This window comes from Sesamum indicum, linkage group LG1 (genome assembly GCF_026168435.1).
Source record: "Sesamum indicum cultivar Baizhima isolate 11 linkage group LG1, ASM2616843v1, whole genome shotgun sequence".
NCBI lineage: Eukaryota > Viridiplantae > Streptophyta > Magnoliopsida > Lamiales > Pedaliaceae > Sesamum > Sesamum indicum.
The window spans coordinates 16,150,412-16,168,571 of record NC_142657.1 but is presented as its reverse complement, the minus strand read 5'-3'; the positions used below and the strand labels follow the sequence as shown (position 1 = coordinate 16,168,571).

At 32.0% G+C, this 18,160-nt stretch overlaps 2 protein-coding genes across 2 annotated transcripts; both read left to right on the top strand.

Annotated features, from left to right (window-relative positions):
• The first annotated feature begins 1,973 nt into the window (after positions 1-1,973).
• LOC105163711 (NADP-dependent malic enzyme) lies at positions 1,974-7,607 on the top strand. Its single transcript, XM_011082156.3, has 20 exons — positions 1,974-2,217; positions 2,596-2,894; positions 3,573-3,693; positions 3,800-3,874; positions 4,057-4,208; positions 4,302-4,407; positions 4,566-4,631; positions 4,899-4,994; positions 5,096-5,167; positions 5,268-5,351; positions 5,534-5,632; positions 5,774-5,821; positions 5,917-5,970; positions 6,057-6,155; positions 6,289-6,378; positions 6,475-6,552; positions 6,629-6,703; positions 6,785-6,875; positions 6,990-7,118; positions 7,217-7,607. Exons 1-20 carry the CDS (start codon positions 2,188-2,190, stop codon positions 7,303-7,305), a joined length of 1,953 nt encoding a protein of 650 aa, XP_011080458.1. The 5' UTR covers positions 1,974-2,187; the 3' UTR covers positions 7,306-7,607.
• A 6,234-nt stretch (positions 7,608-13,841) lies between these two features.
• LOC105163703 (histidine-containing phosphotransfer protein 4) lies at positions 13,842-15,491 on the top strand. The gene is made up of 6 exons (XM_020697465.2): positions 13,842-13,979; positions 14,099-14,229; positions 14,376-14,444; positions 14,628-14,699; positions 15,111-15,183; positions 15,273-15,491. The coding sequence occupies exons 1-6, from the start codon at positions 13,935-13,937 to the stop codon at positions 15,318-15,320; spliced, it is 438 nt and encodes a 145-aa protein (XP_020553124.2). The 5' UTR covers positions 13,842-13,934; the 3' UTR covers positions 15,321-15,491.
• Positions 15,492-18,160: the final 2,669 nt, after the last annotated feature.

The following is an 18,160-nucleotide window of genomic DNA, read 5'->3' as shown; positions in this document are numbered from 1 at the left end:
TTCTTTCTTCAAATGGAGTTTTCGTCAAGCGAAGAGACTGGGCTCAAGCTACGACCATTGAACCTGTTTGCCGTCGATTCGTCGCTATTCGGTCGAATCTCGACCGTAGACCACCACAACCAGACTCATCTCTTCAAGATGATTCTAACAAGGTTGCCCTCACTCATTTTGATAAAGCATTTGCGGAGATCTGATGATTTGAAGGATCCACTGCCGCGATGGAGATGGTGGTGGGAGTGGGGGCAGGATGTGGGGTGGGGTAGTTAGCTTTTTATATAATAATAATAATAATAATATATTTTTTAATTTTAAATTATTTATATATAATATAAGTTAAATAATTTATTGAATCTAAACCTTTTATTTTTTTAAATCTAACGGTTGAGATTAATTGATTAGATCTAACGATCAATATTTGATCAAAAAAGATCCAAAGGTCATTAAAATAAAAAATAATATATATTAAGTAAGGGTATAATGATCATTTTATAAAAAAATTAACGCCGTTAGTTAGATTTAATGGAGAGATGGCGATTGAGCTACGTTTAAAAAACACCGAGGAATTTTTAGCCTATTTTCAAAACAGAAAGGAATATTTAGTCGATTTTTTAAAACACATGAGAGTTTTATACATTTTAGCCAAATTTTATATGCAAGTTGCAACCTTTTTTGATCTTGTAGATACTATATATACTTTTTTAATAAATAATAATTATTACATTAATTTTTTAATAAATTGGGTATATATCAAGTCGATCAGTACAATAAAGAACAATGAAATAAGTTATAATAATTTACATAAACATAGACAAATACCCACATATACGATGAGACTCAAATCCATAATATTGAATACGTTTATAAGACTTTAATCTTAACCACTATAATACAATATCATCAGCACTATATTTAATATTCAATATATGAAGAGTCGTTAACTGGTTGTTATATAATTCAATTTTTTTTAAAAAAAATTACGTGACAATTATTGGTACAATAACTATATAAAACATTACGGATTTCTTTTTGCACTGAGGAAAACCAATTTTTTCTTGTGTTGTTTGGGGTCTTAGATGCTGGAAATTGGAATATGTGCTTCTATATTCTATTTATTTTATTTTAATTATAAGTGAAAATTCAGAATGTGGGAGTTTTATATATGATGCATTTTTTTAGATTATTGTTAAGAAAATTATATTGGAGTGCGATTCTTTTGTCTAGGATGAAATTATTATTAATATATTTAATTTGAACATTTTCCCAAGGAATATGAAATATTTGTGTCTAAATAAGCATTCGACATTATGAATAAAATTGGACTATGAGGGAATAAGACAGAACATCTGCCCACTAAAATACTGCCTCCGTCCTGAACTATATTATTTATTTTAGTTAAGTATAAAGTTTTATATAAAAGTTATAAAAATTAAAAATTTATATAACTTTACAATATTACCCTTAAACAACAAAAGACAAAACACATACACATTCTGACTATAAGAAAACTTGCCAATAAAAATTGAGCTAATTATATTTTGCCACTCGAACTATGACTATTTTTATATTTTGATATTTAATTTTTTTGTGTCAACTTATTATTTTTATTTTGTGAAATTTTGCACTTTGTCATTTATAATTTATTTTCGGTCAAGTTTTTGGTTGAAAAACATCACATACAGTGTACATATGATATTTAAGGGTTATTTGGTGTGATAACTCTCACATATACATAAGATGTGATGTTTTTTCGATAGAACAAAATTAATAAAATACAGTCATATATGATAAATTGCAAATTTTGCGAAGTTGAAATGATAAATTAATATAAAAAAAGTTTAAATTATAATATAAAAATAATTATAATTCGAATGACAAAAATATAATTTTTTTATAAAAATATAGCCAAACATGGCCTTAAATAAACAATTAATATTATATATAAACAAGAAACAGGGGAGCAGAGAACAAGTCACAAATCTTGGTGAAATTCCCTGATATAAAGCAAAATCGAAAGGACAAGTAGGAGAGAGAGAGGTGGAGAGAGAGGAAGCTTGATTTCGCATAAGAAGGAGAGCTAACCTTACCATACTCTCTCTTTCCTCTCTTCTCTATCCTTTCCGTTTGCGCTGTCTTAAGAACAGCTACACATACAGACCCAAGACTCCACCTTCTCAATCTTCTGCCACCATGTTTTCGCTGAATGGAAGCAGTTTTCTGGTAATTTAAACCCAAATTCTTCTTCTTCACCAACCTTTAATCTGTTTCCCAGTATCTTTTTTTTTTGTCTTAATTTCTTGAGTTGGCCCCTGTTTCACTGTTTCTGTTGATTTTGTTGATTTCTTGTTTGATTTTTTCTGTGGATCCTAGATTATGGGAATGAGCTCGACCCGTTTCATGATTCTCAGTTTAGAAAATACCCATTTCAAGAAAAGTTGCAAAAATCTGATTTTTCTTGCAAATTATAGGCCACCCTTGTTACATCCCCCCCCCCCCCCAAAAAAAAAAAAAAAAAAAAGAAAGAAAGAAAGAAGCAAGAAAGATCCTTTTGTTAATTCTTGATTTCCTGAATATTTGGTTTTTGAATTTTATGTTCAGAACAATTCTCTTTCTGGGGTGTCCAGAAACTTGACACAGTCTACACAGAGAAAGATATCAGCCCCACCAATGGTGGTAGCTTCAGTTACTCCAAATGGCAAGCCAGGAGATCGAAACGTCAGTGTTCTGATGGAGAATACTTTGAAGGAGATGAGAGAAAATGCTCCCTCGTCGTCATCACCATCACTGACTGAGAATGAATCAAAATCCACCGTTGGTGGTGGCGTGGAGGACGTGTACGGTGAGGATAGCGCCACGGAGGATCACTACATCACCCCATGGACTGTCACTGTTGCTAGGTGATGAATCAATCTTCTTTGTGATGATGTTCTTGAGGTTTCTAGAAAGCATCGATGATATCTATGTTAAGTTCTTTTTAAATTCTTTTCTGTATCTCTTTCTCTTTTTACTGATTAGTCTTCACATTTTGTGCACCTAATGCAGATCTTAAACCTCCTTTTTGGTATTTTGGAGTGGCATGTCTTATGTTTGTATACTTGTTAGGTAGTGGGCCTGGAGATAATTTGAAATCTGTATATGCTTTAGGTTGCTCCATTTGTCTGCAATCCAAAAATAATAGTTTCAGTTTGCAGTGTTTTATTTACTTGATGTCGTTTAGCGCGATTGTAACATGCCTCATGCACTTATGTTAGATAATTATCATTGTGTATGGAACTAAGTGCGTGATTATCCTAACATTAGCATAGAGAGATATCGGGCATCCATTGTTAGTATCACCAGCGAAATTATGGTGATCTAGTAGCAATATTTACTGAAAATTTAACAATTTTGAGCTTTCTCAAATAATAATGTGCATACAAATGAAAAATATAATTCGTTTAATATTGCAGTGTTGGTGGTATGCTAATCTTTTGTGTTTTTCCTATGTCAACTGTGGCACTGTGTTAATATTCATGACATGTTTTTGTTTACCGGATATGAGGTATTTCATTGTAATCTCTCTATTTGGCTTACAGTGGATATCCGTTGTTGCGAGATCCCCACTACAACAAAGGCCTTGCGTTTACAGAGAAAGAGAGGGATGCCCACTTTTTACGTGGTCTTCTCCCACCAGTGGTTATCAGCCAACAACTCCAGGTTGACATAATAGACTCTCAAAGTTTCCTTAACAACTCATTATTAACCTTTTTTTGTTTCTGACATTGGTAACTATTTGGTTACATTTTTGCCCTCTTCTGAGTAGGTTAAAAAAATGATGCACAACATGCGCCAGTACCAAGTACCTCTGCAGAGGTACATGGCTATGATGGATCTTCAGGTAATTATATAATTATGTGATTCCCTTGATTTATTGATTTTATTCACAACTCTTCAAAGTGTGATGATTCATAAAATAAAAAAGCTCTAAACTGCTTTGTGAATATTCAAGATTGCATCCTTGTATATATATGGCTATATGTTGAGAGGCTCATGTTTAACTTTTTTGGCTGTCATCTTCAGGAGAGAAACGAGAGACTTTTCTACAAGCTTCTCATCGACAATGTTGAGGAGCTGCTTCCCGTTGTCTACACTCCGACCGTAGGTGAAGCATGCCAAAAGTACGGCAGTATCTTCAGGCAACCCCAGGGTCTCTTCATCAGTCTGAAAGAGAAGTATGTTTCATTCCAGTAATATGTTACGTCACAGATTTGCTGCTGGAAGCTTTCTTTAAACACTTTAACCTGATTCTTGGTAGCATGTTGCAGGGGAAGAATTCTTGAGGTATTGAAAAATTGGCCTGAGAAGAAAATTCAGGTTATTGTGGTCACAGATGGAGAGCGGATTTTGGGACTTGGAGATCTTGGCTGCCAGGTAACTTAATCTGTTCTTTTCTTTCCTTTTGTTTCCAAGACGAGTTTCCTCACTATTTTGGGCAACTGGCTTACAATTTCATTATATATGTATGCTCCTTGCATGTAGTGACTAGCATATGATCTGCTCTAACACTCTAAATCTTTTAATATCACCAGGGAATGGGAATACCTGTAGGAAAGCTTTCATTATATTCAGCTCTTGGTGGCATCCGTCCTTCTGCCGTAAGTACCTGAATGTCAAAAGTGGATCTATGATTCATGCACTGGTTGTTTCTCCTTTTTTTGTGTCTAAATTTTCGTATGGAGAGCCCGTAATCACCTCGAACTCTTTGTTCTTGTTGATGTTTGGCTAAGGTGGATCCAAACTCAGGACTTTGTAAAAGCTATTTTTATTATTGTTTTAAGATCATAACTGTCTCTGCTTGCTATCGACATGCTATTTTCGTTTATTTTGAATCTAAAACTTTTGAAATTTTTGGTCCATTCCAGTGCCTGCCGGTGACCATTGATGTGGGAACAAATAACGAGCAGTTGTTAAACGATGAATTTTACATTGGGCTTAGAAGAAGAAGGGCAACAGGGCAGGTTAACAATCCGTCCCCCAATCATGCTACCTCCTTGCAGTATATCTTAAAAGCAGTCGTATCTTTTTCTGCTAACTTGAAGTGGTTTATCTTCATAAACAGGAGTATGCCGAACTTCTCCACGAATTTATGACTGCAGTTAAACAAAACTATGGAGAAAAAGTCCTTATCCAGGTTAATCTTTTCTCAGCAGTTAAACTCATGTTTTACCCATTTGTTTTGCAATTTTGATTCTTAAACTCTTAGCGTCATTTTCTGTCTGATGATTCTGCAGTTTGAAGATTTTGCAAATCACAATGCTTTTGATCTCCTTGCCAAGTATGGAACTACACATCTTGTCTTCAATGATGATATTCAGGTAACTCTATACTATTTATGCCTTGCTATAATTGTTTCAGAAATATATTAAGGCATATCTGTAATACTTTGTATGGTAATTTATTTCTACTCTTTGCCGTCTTTCTTCTGCACGCATTCATTTCCGTGAAAGTGCTTTGGGAAAAGGGTTATTAATTCTGGCATATATTTTTCTTGCATCAGGGTACAGCGTCGGTGGTCCTTGCTGGGCTTATGGCATCACTGAATTTAGTTGGGGGCACCTTGGCTGATCATAAATTCTTGTTCCTTGGAGCTGGAGAGGTTCATTCTCGTTACTTATCTCACTATGCTGTTTTCCATATATTAAATGAACGACAATTAGATTCTAAATGGTAAACAATTCGGATTTGGATGTTTTTTCCAACGACTAAATCTGTTCCATTTCATATGTTAATAATGCAGGCTGGCACTGGTATTGCTGAACTCATAGCTCTCGAGATCTCGAAACAGGTCAAAGAATGTCAAGCATTTATGTCTTCCGAATGATTAGAAGTCGACCTAGAGCACAGTTTTCACTGAAATTTGTACTCCCTTTTTGCATGCAGACTAATGTCCCGTTGGAAGAGGCCCGCAAGAAGATTTGGCTCGTCGACTCTAAGGTACTAAAAGTCTCAATTGTTTTCCTTTTATACTTACATTCTTCTAAATCCATCTGTGATATTAAACACCCAGAATTTTTCTGTAGGGTTTGATCGTTAGGTCTCGTATGGAGTCACTCCAACATTTCAAGAGGCCCTGGGCCCATGAACACGAACCAGTCCGCACCTTGTTAGATGCCGTCAAGGTGTGATCTCTCTCTCAAACTCTGTTTCTTCCCATTTGAGCGTGTGTGTGCGGGTGGTACTCAGACGAGAGCTGGTTCTTGAACATGGAAGCAAACTAGAATGCCGGAATTCTTATCTTTCTTGTTTTGACAGGCCATTAAACCGACAGTGCTGATAGGATCTTCGGGAGCAGGAAGAACCTTCACAAAAGAAGTCGTTCAGGCGATGACATACTTCAACAAGGTACAACATTTAATATAGATTCACATTATTTTTAAAGTCCTGCAGCCAAAATGAAAACTCAGACTTATCCAAACTCACAATTTTATCGGCTTTCAGAAACCCGTTATTCTTGCTCTGTCCAACCCAACCTCACAGTCGGAATGTACGGCTGAAGAAGCTTATACATGGAGTGAGGTAACCAGTCAATTTCATTGTCTTAAATTTGCAATTATCAAGACGTGATATAATTTATCTTCTATTCGTGGTTTAGGGTCGAGCCATTTTCGCTAGTGGGAGTCCATTCAGTCCGGTTGAATATAACGGCACATTTTACGCATCTGGCCAGGTTCCGTCTAAACCTCCAAAACTAACTAAAACTTGTTTACGGAACTTTCACACTGACATCAGCATTAATTTCTTTGTCAAGGCAAATAATGCATACATCTTTCCTGGGCTTGGTCTTGGTTTGATAATCTCCGGTGCCATCCGCGTCCATGACGACATGCTTCTAGCAGCTTGTAAGTTCCCAATATTTATACTGTATAATAATTACAGATGCGAAGACACCTAAGTGCAATTTGAATTCTTTCACAAATCTCATTTGTGCCCTTCGTCTCATTTTCTTACAACAGCGGAAGCATTAGCGGCACAGGTTAGCCAAGAGAACTTAGACAAAGGACTCATATATCCACCGTTTGCAAACATCAGAAAGATTTCGGCACAGATCGCAGCAAAAGTGGCAGCTAAAGCATATGAACTTGGTAATGTCTTTGTTCTGATCATTGTACAGCATGTACAATGCGGTAGTATTATTCTAAGCGGACTTGTCGTAATCTTTGCCTCCTTCGTTGCTGTATAGGTTTGGCTACTCGTCTACCGCAACCAGAAAACCTAGTAGCGCATGCTGAGAGCTGCATGTACAGCCCCAACTACCGTAATTACCGTTGAACCTGCTGCATGTACAGCCCCAGATACCAGTGAACGAAAATCTACAAATTATCTATAGACCGGTTGCCATTTTTCATCATCTTTTCATCGTTTCTACTCCATCTCCTTTCTCTATGTCTTCCGAATGCCTTTTTGGTACTGCCCTTGAGTAGTATTGCCTTAAGTTGATGTAGTCACATACAGACACTAGGATAGGTGTGTGTGATTGTACCATGTAAAAATATCTAGAGTTGTTCTGCACTGGTATGTATCTTCTATATTCATAAACCAAATTCTCTCAATACAAAAACGATGACATGGAACATGATGTTGGAACGAAACGGAGCCAAAAAAAAGGCCGGGTTTGTGTAAGTTGTTGCAAAATACAAAAGTGAATCGATTACATATACATCTATTTGCAGGGAATACTTGATTTGTCCATGAACTCGCATACGTTCCTCCCTCGAGCTTCAAACTCATTACGACTACTTTTGAAGTAACAGATTGCCTATGGAGATGAAGAGACGAAGTTGAATATTATTTTTTTTATTTCATTTAATAATAAAAACGCATAATGTATTTCATTTAAGAAAAGATTTTGTATATAGAAGTGGTATATGTCAATGAAATAAATATCATAATAGAGTTCCACCATATCTACACAATTAACATTGATGGGAAATCGACCCCGAAAGCCCAACTTTAAATTATTGCACTGATGTCCGTTAAATGCGAACTTGGTATTTCCTCTCTTAAACACATTCTTGAAAAGAAAAAAATAAAAAATAATTCAAGAAAACATCTTTGTATCACATAAAAAGCAGTTAAATTCTTAGAGCCATCAGCCTGCATTGGCACGAGTTACATGGACGTGGTGGGGATCGAGGGTCGCTAGGTCTCCCTATGGATATTCTTTGGCGATAACCTGCAACACAAGTTAGGATTAAAAGCCTCGATGTTTCAGTATAGACAAAATGGTCCGGATGGCTCTGGGTAGGAATGCTAGTAAATGTACTTGTTGTGATGATAAAATTACATATGGTTATGGTTGCAGACAAATTTATATACATATATAAATGTAGTTCTGTAGGGAGTGACATTAAAGTGGTATCAGATTGCATGCTATTATGGGGTACTATATTAAGTTTAATATCATGAGATGACCATGTAATTTATTCATAAAGAAAAAGATAAATTTTTAGAGCAGTCAGGTGCAGCCAGCTAATTCATCCATCTAGTTGAGGTTGAATAATAAAAAAATATCACTCGATCTATAACATAATGCTTAGAGTTTAATCAAATACAGAGTTACATAGTACTCTTTTTAAAATTGATAACATACAGTAATTATAAATGACTCAATTAGTATTTGAGTTTTATTACTAATGTCATATTGGCACCTGAATAATTATAAATGGCTCAATTAATACCCCAATTTCACCATTAATATCACTTTGATATCAATCATATCTTTTTTCTATTATTTTTTTATGTAACAATCATTTTACTCTTAAATAAAAATGATAACAATATATACATCAAAGAAAAAATTATATAACTTTAATTAATATATTTTATTTTTATTTGTGCTATGGAACTTTCATTTTTTAGGTAAACTTTGGCCAAGATTTGTCGAGTTGATGGACTTCTGTGATGATGTGAAATTCTTTATACACAAATACTAAATGAAAAAATAGAGATTGTGTGAGTGTTTTCCTACACACACACACACACACACACACACTATATGGTGGGATTCTTATGAACATGGGGAACAGCTATGGGGAAATTGCCAATAATCATATGCAGATCCGATTCCTCCATCTCTCTACTTACCTTTAACATAAAATCAGATGTGACTACACACTTTGCATAAAATAAATATATATAAACATATATTAGATTTGATGTTATTTAAAAATAATGTAGAAGTGGGGTTTTAGGGCTTTAAAATAATTATGATTCTTTATAATTCAAGTTTTTTTTTTTTAAACACCGACGATGCTGAAAATATATCATCGATATTTAAAAATGAAATCACTTAATTATCAAATTTATTATTATATTTTTCTATGATGATATGCATAATATATATATATATATATATTTATATACATGCGTTAATTTCGTATTTACTTAAGTAGTTACAATTCATTATAAGAGGAGTTTGTGGGATACACCACTTTAGTTTGAGGCAGTATGAATATGAGGAAAAAATGATAGTTAATTTTCATCAAAATTGAGTTTTATTTGGTACCATGATTCGATCTTTGACAACATATATAATTAGGGTGGTAAACTTCAAATATTTATTTTTACGAGTTATTGAGCACACCTAATGCATATGTATACTTTAGATTTTTATTTGATTACATAAAATAAAATAAATAACTGATCAAATTAATGTTTTTTTTAAATAATTTTTGCTAAGTTTAAATGTAGGCTATCGAAAAATTTAGAAAAATTATCATTTTATAAGAATAAATAAAGTTGATAGGTAGTTATTCTAACTCCCTCGTACTTAATAAATAGTATATATTTGTATTTTAACTATCATCTAAAAATTAAGACATATCCACGTACTAAATTTTCAATATTCTATCTCTCACTTTATTATTATTATTATTATTTTGTGGGATAAATTTATTCTTGATTCTTGAAATATTCTAGGATGAAAATATTAAATGATGTAATTATATTATATATATATATATATTTACTAAAATGTGATTTAATATCTTCTTATTTTCTCATTCGCATTCACTGCATACCAAAAAAAAAAAAAAAAAAGAAAAAGAAAACAGGATTATAATTTCTTTTGATCAAAACATGGTAGCTAGAATACAAACTTTTAACTGCTGATTTGTTTAAATTTAATTTTGTCCACAATTAATATTCATTCTCCATTATTATTAATTATTAATTGAACAAAATGAGTGGAGCTGTCCCTTCTTGAATATGTACCTTTTGATTGATTTGAGGGTTTTATGCTTTTCTTTTCCAACAGTAAATTCCATGTCCATGACATTATCACATCCTGATAATGTTGTTAATTAATTTATTTTGTTTTGGCGGCAGAGATTTAATTTCTTGCCCAAATTAACTTTTGGTTCTTTTCTGGGGATAAATTCTCTCCCGTAAATAAAATAATTATGATTAAGTCGTATGTCAATGATTTTTAAATAATTTATATATTCAATAAAAATAAAAAAGTAATTATATTAAATTATAAAATTTTCCAACCTTATTACTTCACTCACGTCTCGTTCAGAGTTGAAAAAATGCATCTTTTCTTTGACCGTGTTGAGGGCATTTTAATCCAAAAAAATTGTTATACTCTAATAATAACTGTCAAAATCATACACTCCAAAGAAAATTTTAATATGATATAAACTAATCATTAAAAGAAATATGAATTTTTATTATGACTAATTTCATAGTTAAATGTAAAAAATCATGACATATATATTAATTAACCATACATATATAGTTGTGCAATGACTATTAATCATTGTCTTTACAAGCGAAATAAAAAAATAAGTTGCAATTAAAACTATGGAAAATGTCTGATTATAGGTAAAATCGTGGTGAACATTACATAATTATAGTTAAAATTTAAATTTTTATATCAATTTTATTTGACCGTACAGTATTGATTTGTCCTGGTCATTACAATATAGAGGATAATTCATTTTTTTTTTCTTTTGCAAAGTAATGCAGTATAAACAAGCAAAAATCCAAGTCGAAAGCGTTAAGAAAAGCGGTATTTTTGTGGATATACATGTGTATGAAGTATGTAAAAAGCTTATATATATTAAAGTAGTGTTGATTAATCTCAAATGCAAAGCAAAAGATATATCCCAAGAGAATATCTTTAATTTTATGGCTGGAATATTAATTATCCTATATAAGTAAAATAAAATACAAGTTACGTTACGGATTCCATGCACCTCTACTGCCTACACCGCACTAGAATTAGCGTTTGTTGCTTGGAATCATAGGTCATATGTGTTGAGATAGATTGCATCGGACGCTAAAATTCAAACTATAAAATATTTCAGATTCTGATTAAAATATCACCCCCTATGTCTCTGTATATGTATATATATTTAATCAGAGCTCCACATTAATTATTCACCAACACTCAATAATATAGAAAATTGATGGGACCTAAAATCTAATATATATATGATTTGCATTCACAAATTAATCACAATCAATGGTGATCGTGTGGGTCTCATTAATTACAGCCCTTAAAACTTTGATGTTAACGAGGTCAAATGTATAAAAACTATAGGAGAATTTTGCATATTTGGGTTTTTGACATTTTGGAATATATATAGTAGTATGTTGTTTGATTCAGTCACGTCATAAGATAATTAAGTAAATTAAATGTCATATATATCTTGGATAATATTTGCGGCATAAGTTCAATGTTGTAAAATTTATACATGGACCATTGACCTGTTTATATCTATACTATTCTAAAAATGAAACTTTTTTAATACTCACAAGTAAAAGTTAGTGACACCATGACATCAAATTTCGTAAATTATAAAGTATCTCCATTATCTATACTATTTATAAAATATCCCTAAAGCCTCTCTCACGTCATATCAGTTCCCAATCCCACGTAACCAACCTTTTCTTTCTCAATACTTGCAGTGGAATTTGAATTATCTTGCTTTGAACAGATCTCTAATGGCGGCGCTTTAAATGATGGTGAAGAAGAAGAGGAGAGATTTGAGCCTTTGACTTTTCAGAATTTGAACATTTTGAGTATGATTCAACAGTCGCTTTGAAAACACCACCGCCTAGAGTTATTATCAATCTAAAAGTGAGTATTCCTAGCCTAAGATAACAACCCAAAGTTGAACTAAATTATGAAGCTAAATGCAACCATGGTGGCTTGTTGTGCTTGGACGTTAGGTATATGTGTTAAAATGAATTGATTTTTCTGTTGTTTTATTTTTTTAAGATATACTTGGCTTTCTTTGTGGTTTAGAGTATTGTGTTTAGTGTTGCAGTAATATGGTTGTTGGTTTTCTTTGATGTGGGCTCCGAGGGGGATATATACAAGTTTGTTTCCTGTTTTAGTATTGTTTCTGCTACTCATTTTGGCTTCTAAGTATTTCACTAGAAAGAAATCATGTTGGGTGACTACTTAGATGTAGTATCTAGCAATCTATTTAAACACCAAAATGAAATGTAAAAGAGAAAGAGTTTTGGTTACTTGAAAATGGAGAAAAAATTTTGGTCTGGCCAAGAAATCTGTATTCCCACAAGCTGTACTTTGTATATGTTTTCCAATAGTTGTACTTAATTAGTTAATGCCTATAATTTATATATATATACAATGAGGTAATATATTAATGCCTAATATAGTTTTTCTTGAAGATAGACATGCATATATATATATATATATATTTACCTTTCATCTATTTTATCGTCAAAACACCTGTTTAGTTATATTTCATTGTTATTATTGTCCACACTAGATAAATTCACACAATATATTTCACTTATTAGACAAATAATACTTCTTTTTCCCCAATCCATGGATAAATATAAAAATATAATTATATATATATGATTTTACAAAATTATTTGATTTTCCCATCTAATTATTTGACTTTTGCAAAGTTACAATCTTCTATCACTCATCAATTGTTCAATAACCTTTTCATATTTATAAAATATTATTGTGCATCGTATTTCTATTCTTTTTCCGATTGATGTAGGTGAAAGGTGAATTTGAAAGCAAGTACAACTATAAATCGGATTAATTCGTGAATAAGAATTTAATTATCGGATTAATTTATGAATAAGAATTTAATTTATGAAAATTTTCCGCTTTATAGTTTAGCAGAGCTCTATTGTCTTTCATTTTAGATTAATTTTTTTTATAAGAACGACTATTTTAATGAAATTGTTTTGTTCTGGTCGATATGTATCGAATTTTTTCATCAATTTAAGAAAATATAGATAATTCTCGTCTTGCATCAAATAAAATTATGTGCGCGGGAACAACGTGATACTGTTGCTAGTATATATATATATATGTATATATATATTTGTAGCATGCATAGGTGTACCTTTGGTATTTTCATTCATCTTAATATCAGGCCACATCCTGATGAAATAAAAAACTTTTAGACAGAATCAAGTTACCTTAACTTACTATATTTAACTTTCTTAATTCTTATCGAATCAAATCAAATCAATTATAAAACAAGTGCGATACACTTGTCATATAATTAGTTCAAGTCGGCTAATTAATCCTAATCCAAGTCTCTTGACCCATATGTGTACCGTTAGTTATCCTCTTCTTATCTCCTCATTTATTTTATTTTCTTAAATATTATGCTTTAAATGTAGTCGGGCCCTTCACTTTGGGATCAATGACATAAAATAATACATATACGTGTCAGTGTAAGATGATGCCAATATATAACCAAAAAAAAAGAAAGAAAAGTTGGCTAACTTTTGTTTCACCACACATACATATATATATATTCCATATATAAGCCATTTTTCCCGTGAACTATATAAACCCTCTCAACACCAACCTCAACGGCATCCCATCGACCCCATTTAGCCCCAACATATCTCTATAACTTGTACCACCTTATTTCTACAAAGAAACACACATGCATAGACAACTTGGTAACATGAAACAAGCCCTCTTTGATCAGGTACATCCATTACACATTTGTGTCTAATTATTACTTGCATACATACACATATATACTTCACTAGATAGGATCATTGCATGCACAAGACAGTATTGTTCACATGTACTTTGTACGTGTAGGGATATTTGGATGAGCAATTTGTACAATTGGAAGAGCTTCAAGATGATGCAAATCCCAATTTTGTAGAAGAAGTTGTCACGTCGTACTATCGGGATTCGGCTCGATTATTGCTAAATATAGAGCAAGCTCTGTGAGTAATTATTTATCTTACGTACTATTGATTGCTTTATAATTAGTTAGCTGTCGATAAATTAATATTAGAATTCTTCTACGCACACTCTCTTTGTAGTACGCAATAGCATTACATTAAGAATGTAATTTTCTTGTTCTTGTTAGAGAGAAGAAGCCTCTTGATTTTATGAAGCTGGACAACTATATGCACCAGTTCACGGGCAGTAGTTCAAGGTGATAAATCGAATTAATTAATTAATTAATTGATATGTTCTTAATTTTAAGGATATATATTAGTAAAGTTGTGTCTGATAATATCAAAGTAATAAACCTTGTCCAAGATTATGTAACCAATTAGAATATTACATTTGGCTTCAAATTATAACCATTTTTCTCTCCCTGTATTTGATTATGCAGTATTGGGGCCAAAAAGGTGAAATTTGAGTGCACACAACTCAGAGAGCACTGTAGAGCCGGAAATGGTGAAGGGTATTTTATCTTCTCTCTTACACTTCACAAAAATATGCATGATTCTTTGTATTTGTTTATTTTGTCCTAAAGTACTTTAGTTGCAACAATTACAGCCCTCTCTGTATCATTCTTGTGAATCTTTCACCATAGTAACATTAATACGTGTAAGTAATCATATTACATCAGCATTACAATGTACGTAGATTTTGCTGCCTACGCAACATAAATAAATGTAAATCGTGTTACATCAACAGCACGACGTAGTTTTCAACTACAGTAAACATATGTGTGTCTTTGTGTATATTTATCAATCTTGTAAATTTCAGACAGCAAATTAGACCTACACAGTCGCATAATTTAGAGAGTTAGAGTTACTTCATTAGTTAGCAATTTACTGATTCTTTGAAATTCTATTTTTATCATGGAAAGGTGCAAGAGAACTTTCCAACACCTGAAGAAAGAATATGCCATTCTTAGAAAGAAATTAGAAGTTTATTTTCAGGTCCCTTCTCTCTCTCTCTCTCTAAAATCTTTTCACACACATTTTGGTGTGTTTGTGTGTGTTTTCTAAAATTTTTCATATATGTGCAGTTTGCTAGACAAGCTGGGCCTGTTAATAAGGCATGTCGCCCCAAGTAAGGAATGGAAATTTTGCACAATGGCCTGTTATTTTTGAAGAATTACAATGGCAAACTACAATGTAAATTGAAGATATCTTTATTGAGGTTGTTGCTCTAAAATCATATGTTAATTGAATAAAATTGGAAATATTATATCAATTATAAGCAAGTGTTGAGTACTTGTGTTAGATGTTGTGAGTATATTATAATATAATTAATTGAGATTTAAGCACGATGCAATATTATATAAATACAACTGATACGAGTCCGAGCCAGTTTGAAGATTGTCAGTTGCGATTTTGAATTAAACATACTATGTGATGAAACTCGATATAATTTTGAAATTTGTTTATATTTTTGGACGGAAAAAATGACCAATCATATAATAATTAAATTGTGAGCTAAAAGGTCAATTAAAGAAGCCCACTTGAGTGCATGGACCGATATGTTTTTGGGCTAAGCTATGGTTTCTACAGTGGGCCAACATTCACCATTGTTTTGAGTAACAGTGGATTTGAGGAGGTGAAGCCCATCTTACCTCTTATCAAGAAACAAATATAGAAGAAAAGAAGATATGTAATTAGTCAAAGATTTTTTCAAGAATTACCTTTATATTGAATGCACTGAAACAAATATTAGCAACTCATTTTGAATCATAAATATCCTCTTATTATAGTAAAATGTTGAAGTTCATGAAATTAGCTTAAATCAAGTCTATAAATTTATTTTAGACACTTTTATAAAATGTCTAGATTTTTGCACGATCTATAAAACCCAAATTACTCAAAAGAGGGTAGATATGGTATCGAGAAAGTCAGCCCAAATGAGCCCATTAATGAAGGAAGAAGTCAAGGTGGACAATGGGTTGGGCCGACTCAAAATCAATACAGACCAGTTCAAAAAAGCTCGGTCCACTATTATTCATAATCGATCTTGAGGCAGTTTTGATCCACTAAGTGGGTTGCAATTGGATCTATTTTCAAACGTAGGCCCAGTCCATAGACCAACCTAGTTGAGGCTCGGACCAGGACCGAATATTCCTATTTTATTATTTTCTTTCTTTGAATTTGAGGTATTCTTTTGAATAATTAATTAAATTTATCATTGTCTTATGAAATAAATAAGTAATAAATTAAATCACAAAAAAAATCATGACTAAAAAAAGAGTTGTTAAGACTATATAATAAACTTAAGGGTAATTACATTCTCCACCCTTGAAATTTGGTGTAATTATACTTATACATCTTGTGGTTTAAAAAATTACATCTAGTACATCTGATATTTGCTTCCATCTAACAAATAAGTCCATTCTTTTGTCAAAATTTACTAAATTTATTAATATTGATGAAAAACTGAATAAAAATTAGTATTTAGCTCCATTAACTTATTATTGACTTATTGCAGTCAAATAATTTTTTACTTTTACTAAATCCTTATAACGTTGAAAATATACCTCTTCACATGCATTAACGTATGAAGATATATAAGAATAATTTGGTTATAAAAAAGATTTATTTGACATGCAATAATCAATAATAAGTCAATTGATGGTAAATGTGGATTTTTATTCAAGATTTTTGTTAATATCAGTAAATTTGGTGAATTTTAACTAACATAATGACTTATTTGTTAGATGAAAATTAAACTTCAAGGGTGCTAGATGTAATTTTTTAAACTACAGGGGATTTACCTGTAATTACACTAAATTTTAGGGGAGAAAATGTAGTTATTCGTTAACTTAAATAATAATTTAACTTACAAATTTATAATAATAAACTTAGATAATAACAAATCGAAAAAGAACTCAAAATAAACTAAGAGTATTCATTAACTAACGTACTAAAAATTTAGAATTAAAACAATAAAGATAAATTTTTTTAGAGTTTCAAAAGGATAAAAAAATCTACTAGAATAATTAATTTAAAAGAATAAAATTACAACAACCTCTCCTAATGTTGTTGTAAGTTGTAATTGTTCAAAAAATAAGGGGTATTCGTAATTACGCCAAACCTCAGGAAGGTCGTTGTTATTTATCCTAAAATTATACGTTATACAATATTAAAAAAATGCCTAGCAGCCTGGCCCAGGCCCAAGCCCGACTTAAAACAAAGTGATCTTGGACGACTAGACTAGGACTAGCTCAGGTCTGACCTGATCCCAAGTGGGTCTAGGTCGGACCAACCCACTTTTTTATTAAATTAATCCGATTCTGGATTGGATCGTATCTTGAGGAAGAAACGTAGAAAAGAGGTATAAGCTCCCATAAAGAAACAATTAGTAGAACAAGTAGTTGTTAGCAAGACCTAAAACCTCGAGATATAGGTATGATCAACTAAGTAAAAACTGGGACAAACGGCAAAAGGGAATGAAAGTTGGGATCTTGGCTGCAAAAGGTAATTAACTTTAATATGAATTGGGGAGCGTACTGTTGAAGTTGGAAAAGCCGTCCCAACATGAATAAGCTATTCTTGAGCAACTCAAGAAAAAATAAGCTTATTTTAACTTATTCGTGAAACCCTAATACATAGCAAGTTAACAAACGATTGGAGGTAACTCGACATTACACACTTCACATATTCATTAATAGTCTGTTATACTTTTACAAGTTCTCATATATTTTTTGCAACGTACACATTGACTTAGACATCGAAATGTTAATCTTTATTTGCATGTCCCATTTACATAAATCTTACTGCAAACCAAGCACTTGAACACAATTTGTTAAACTCTAGAATTTTTTGTTCACATTACATATGTACATTGTGGTTAAAGTAAAACCAATAACTAAGAGTTCTTCTATACATTGATTGGTCCAAATATAACAAGAATATACATTACCTTATCAATATATATAATTCC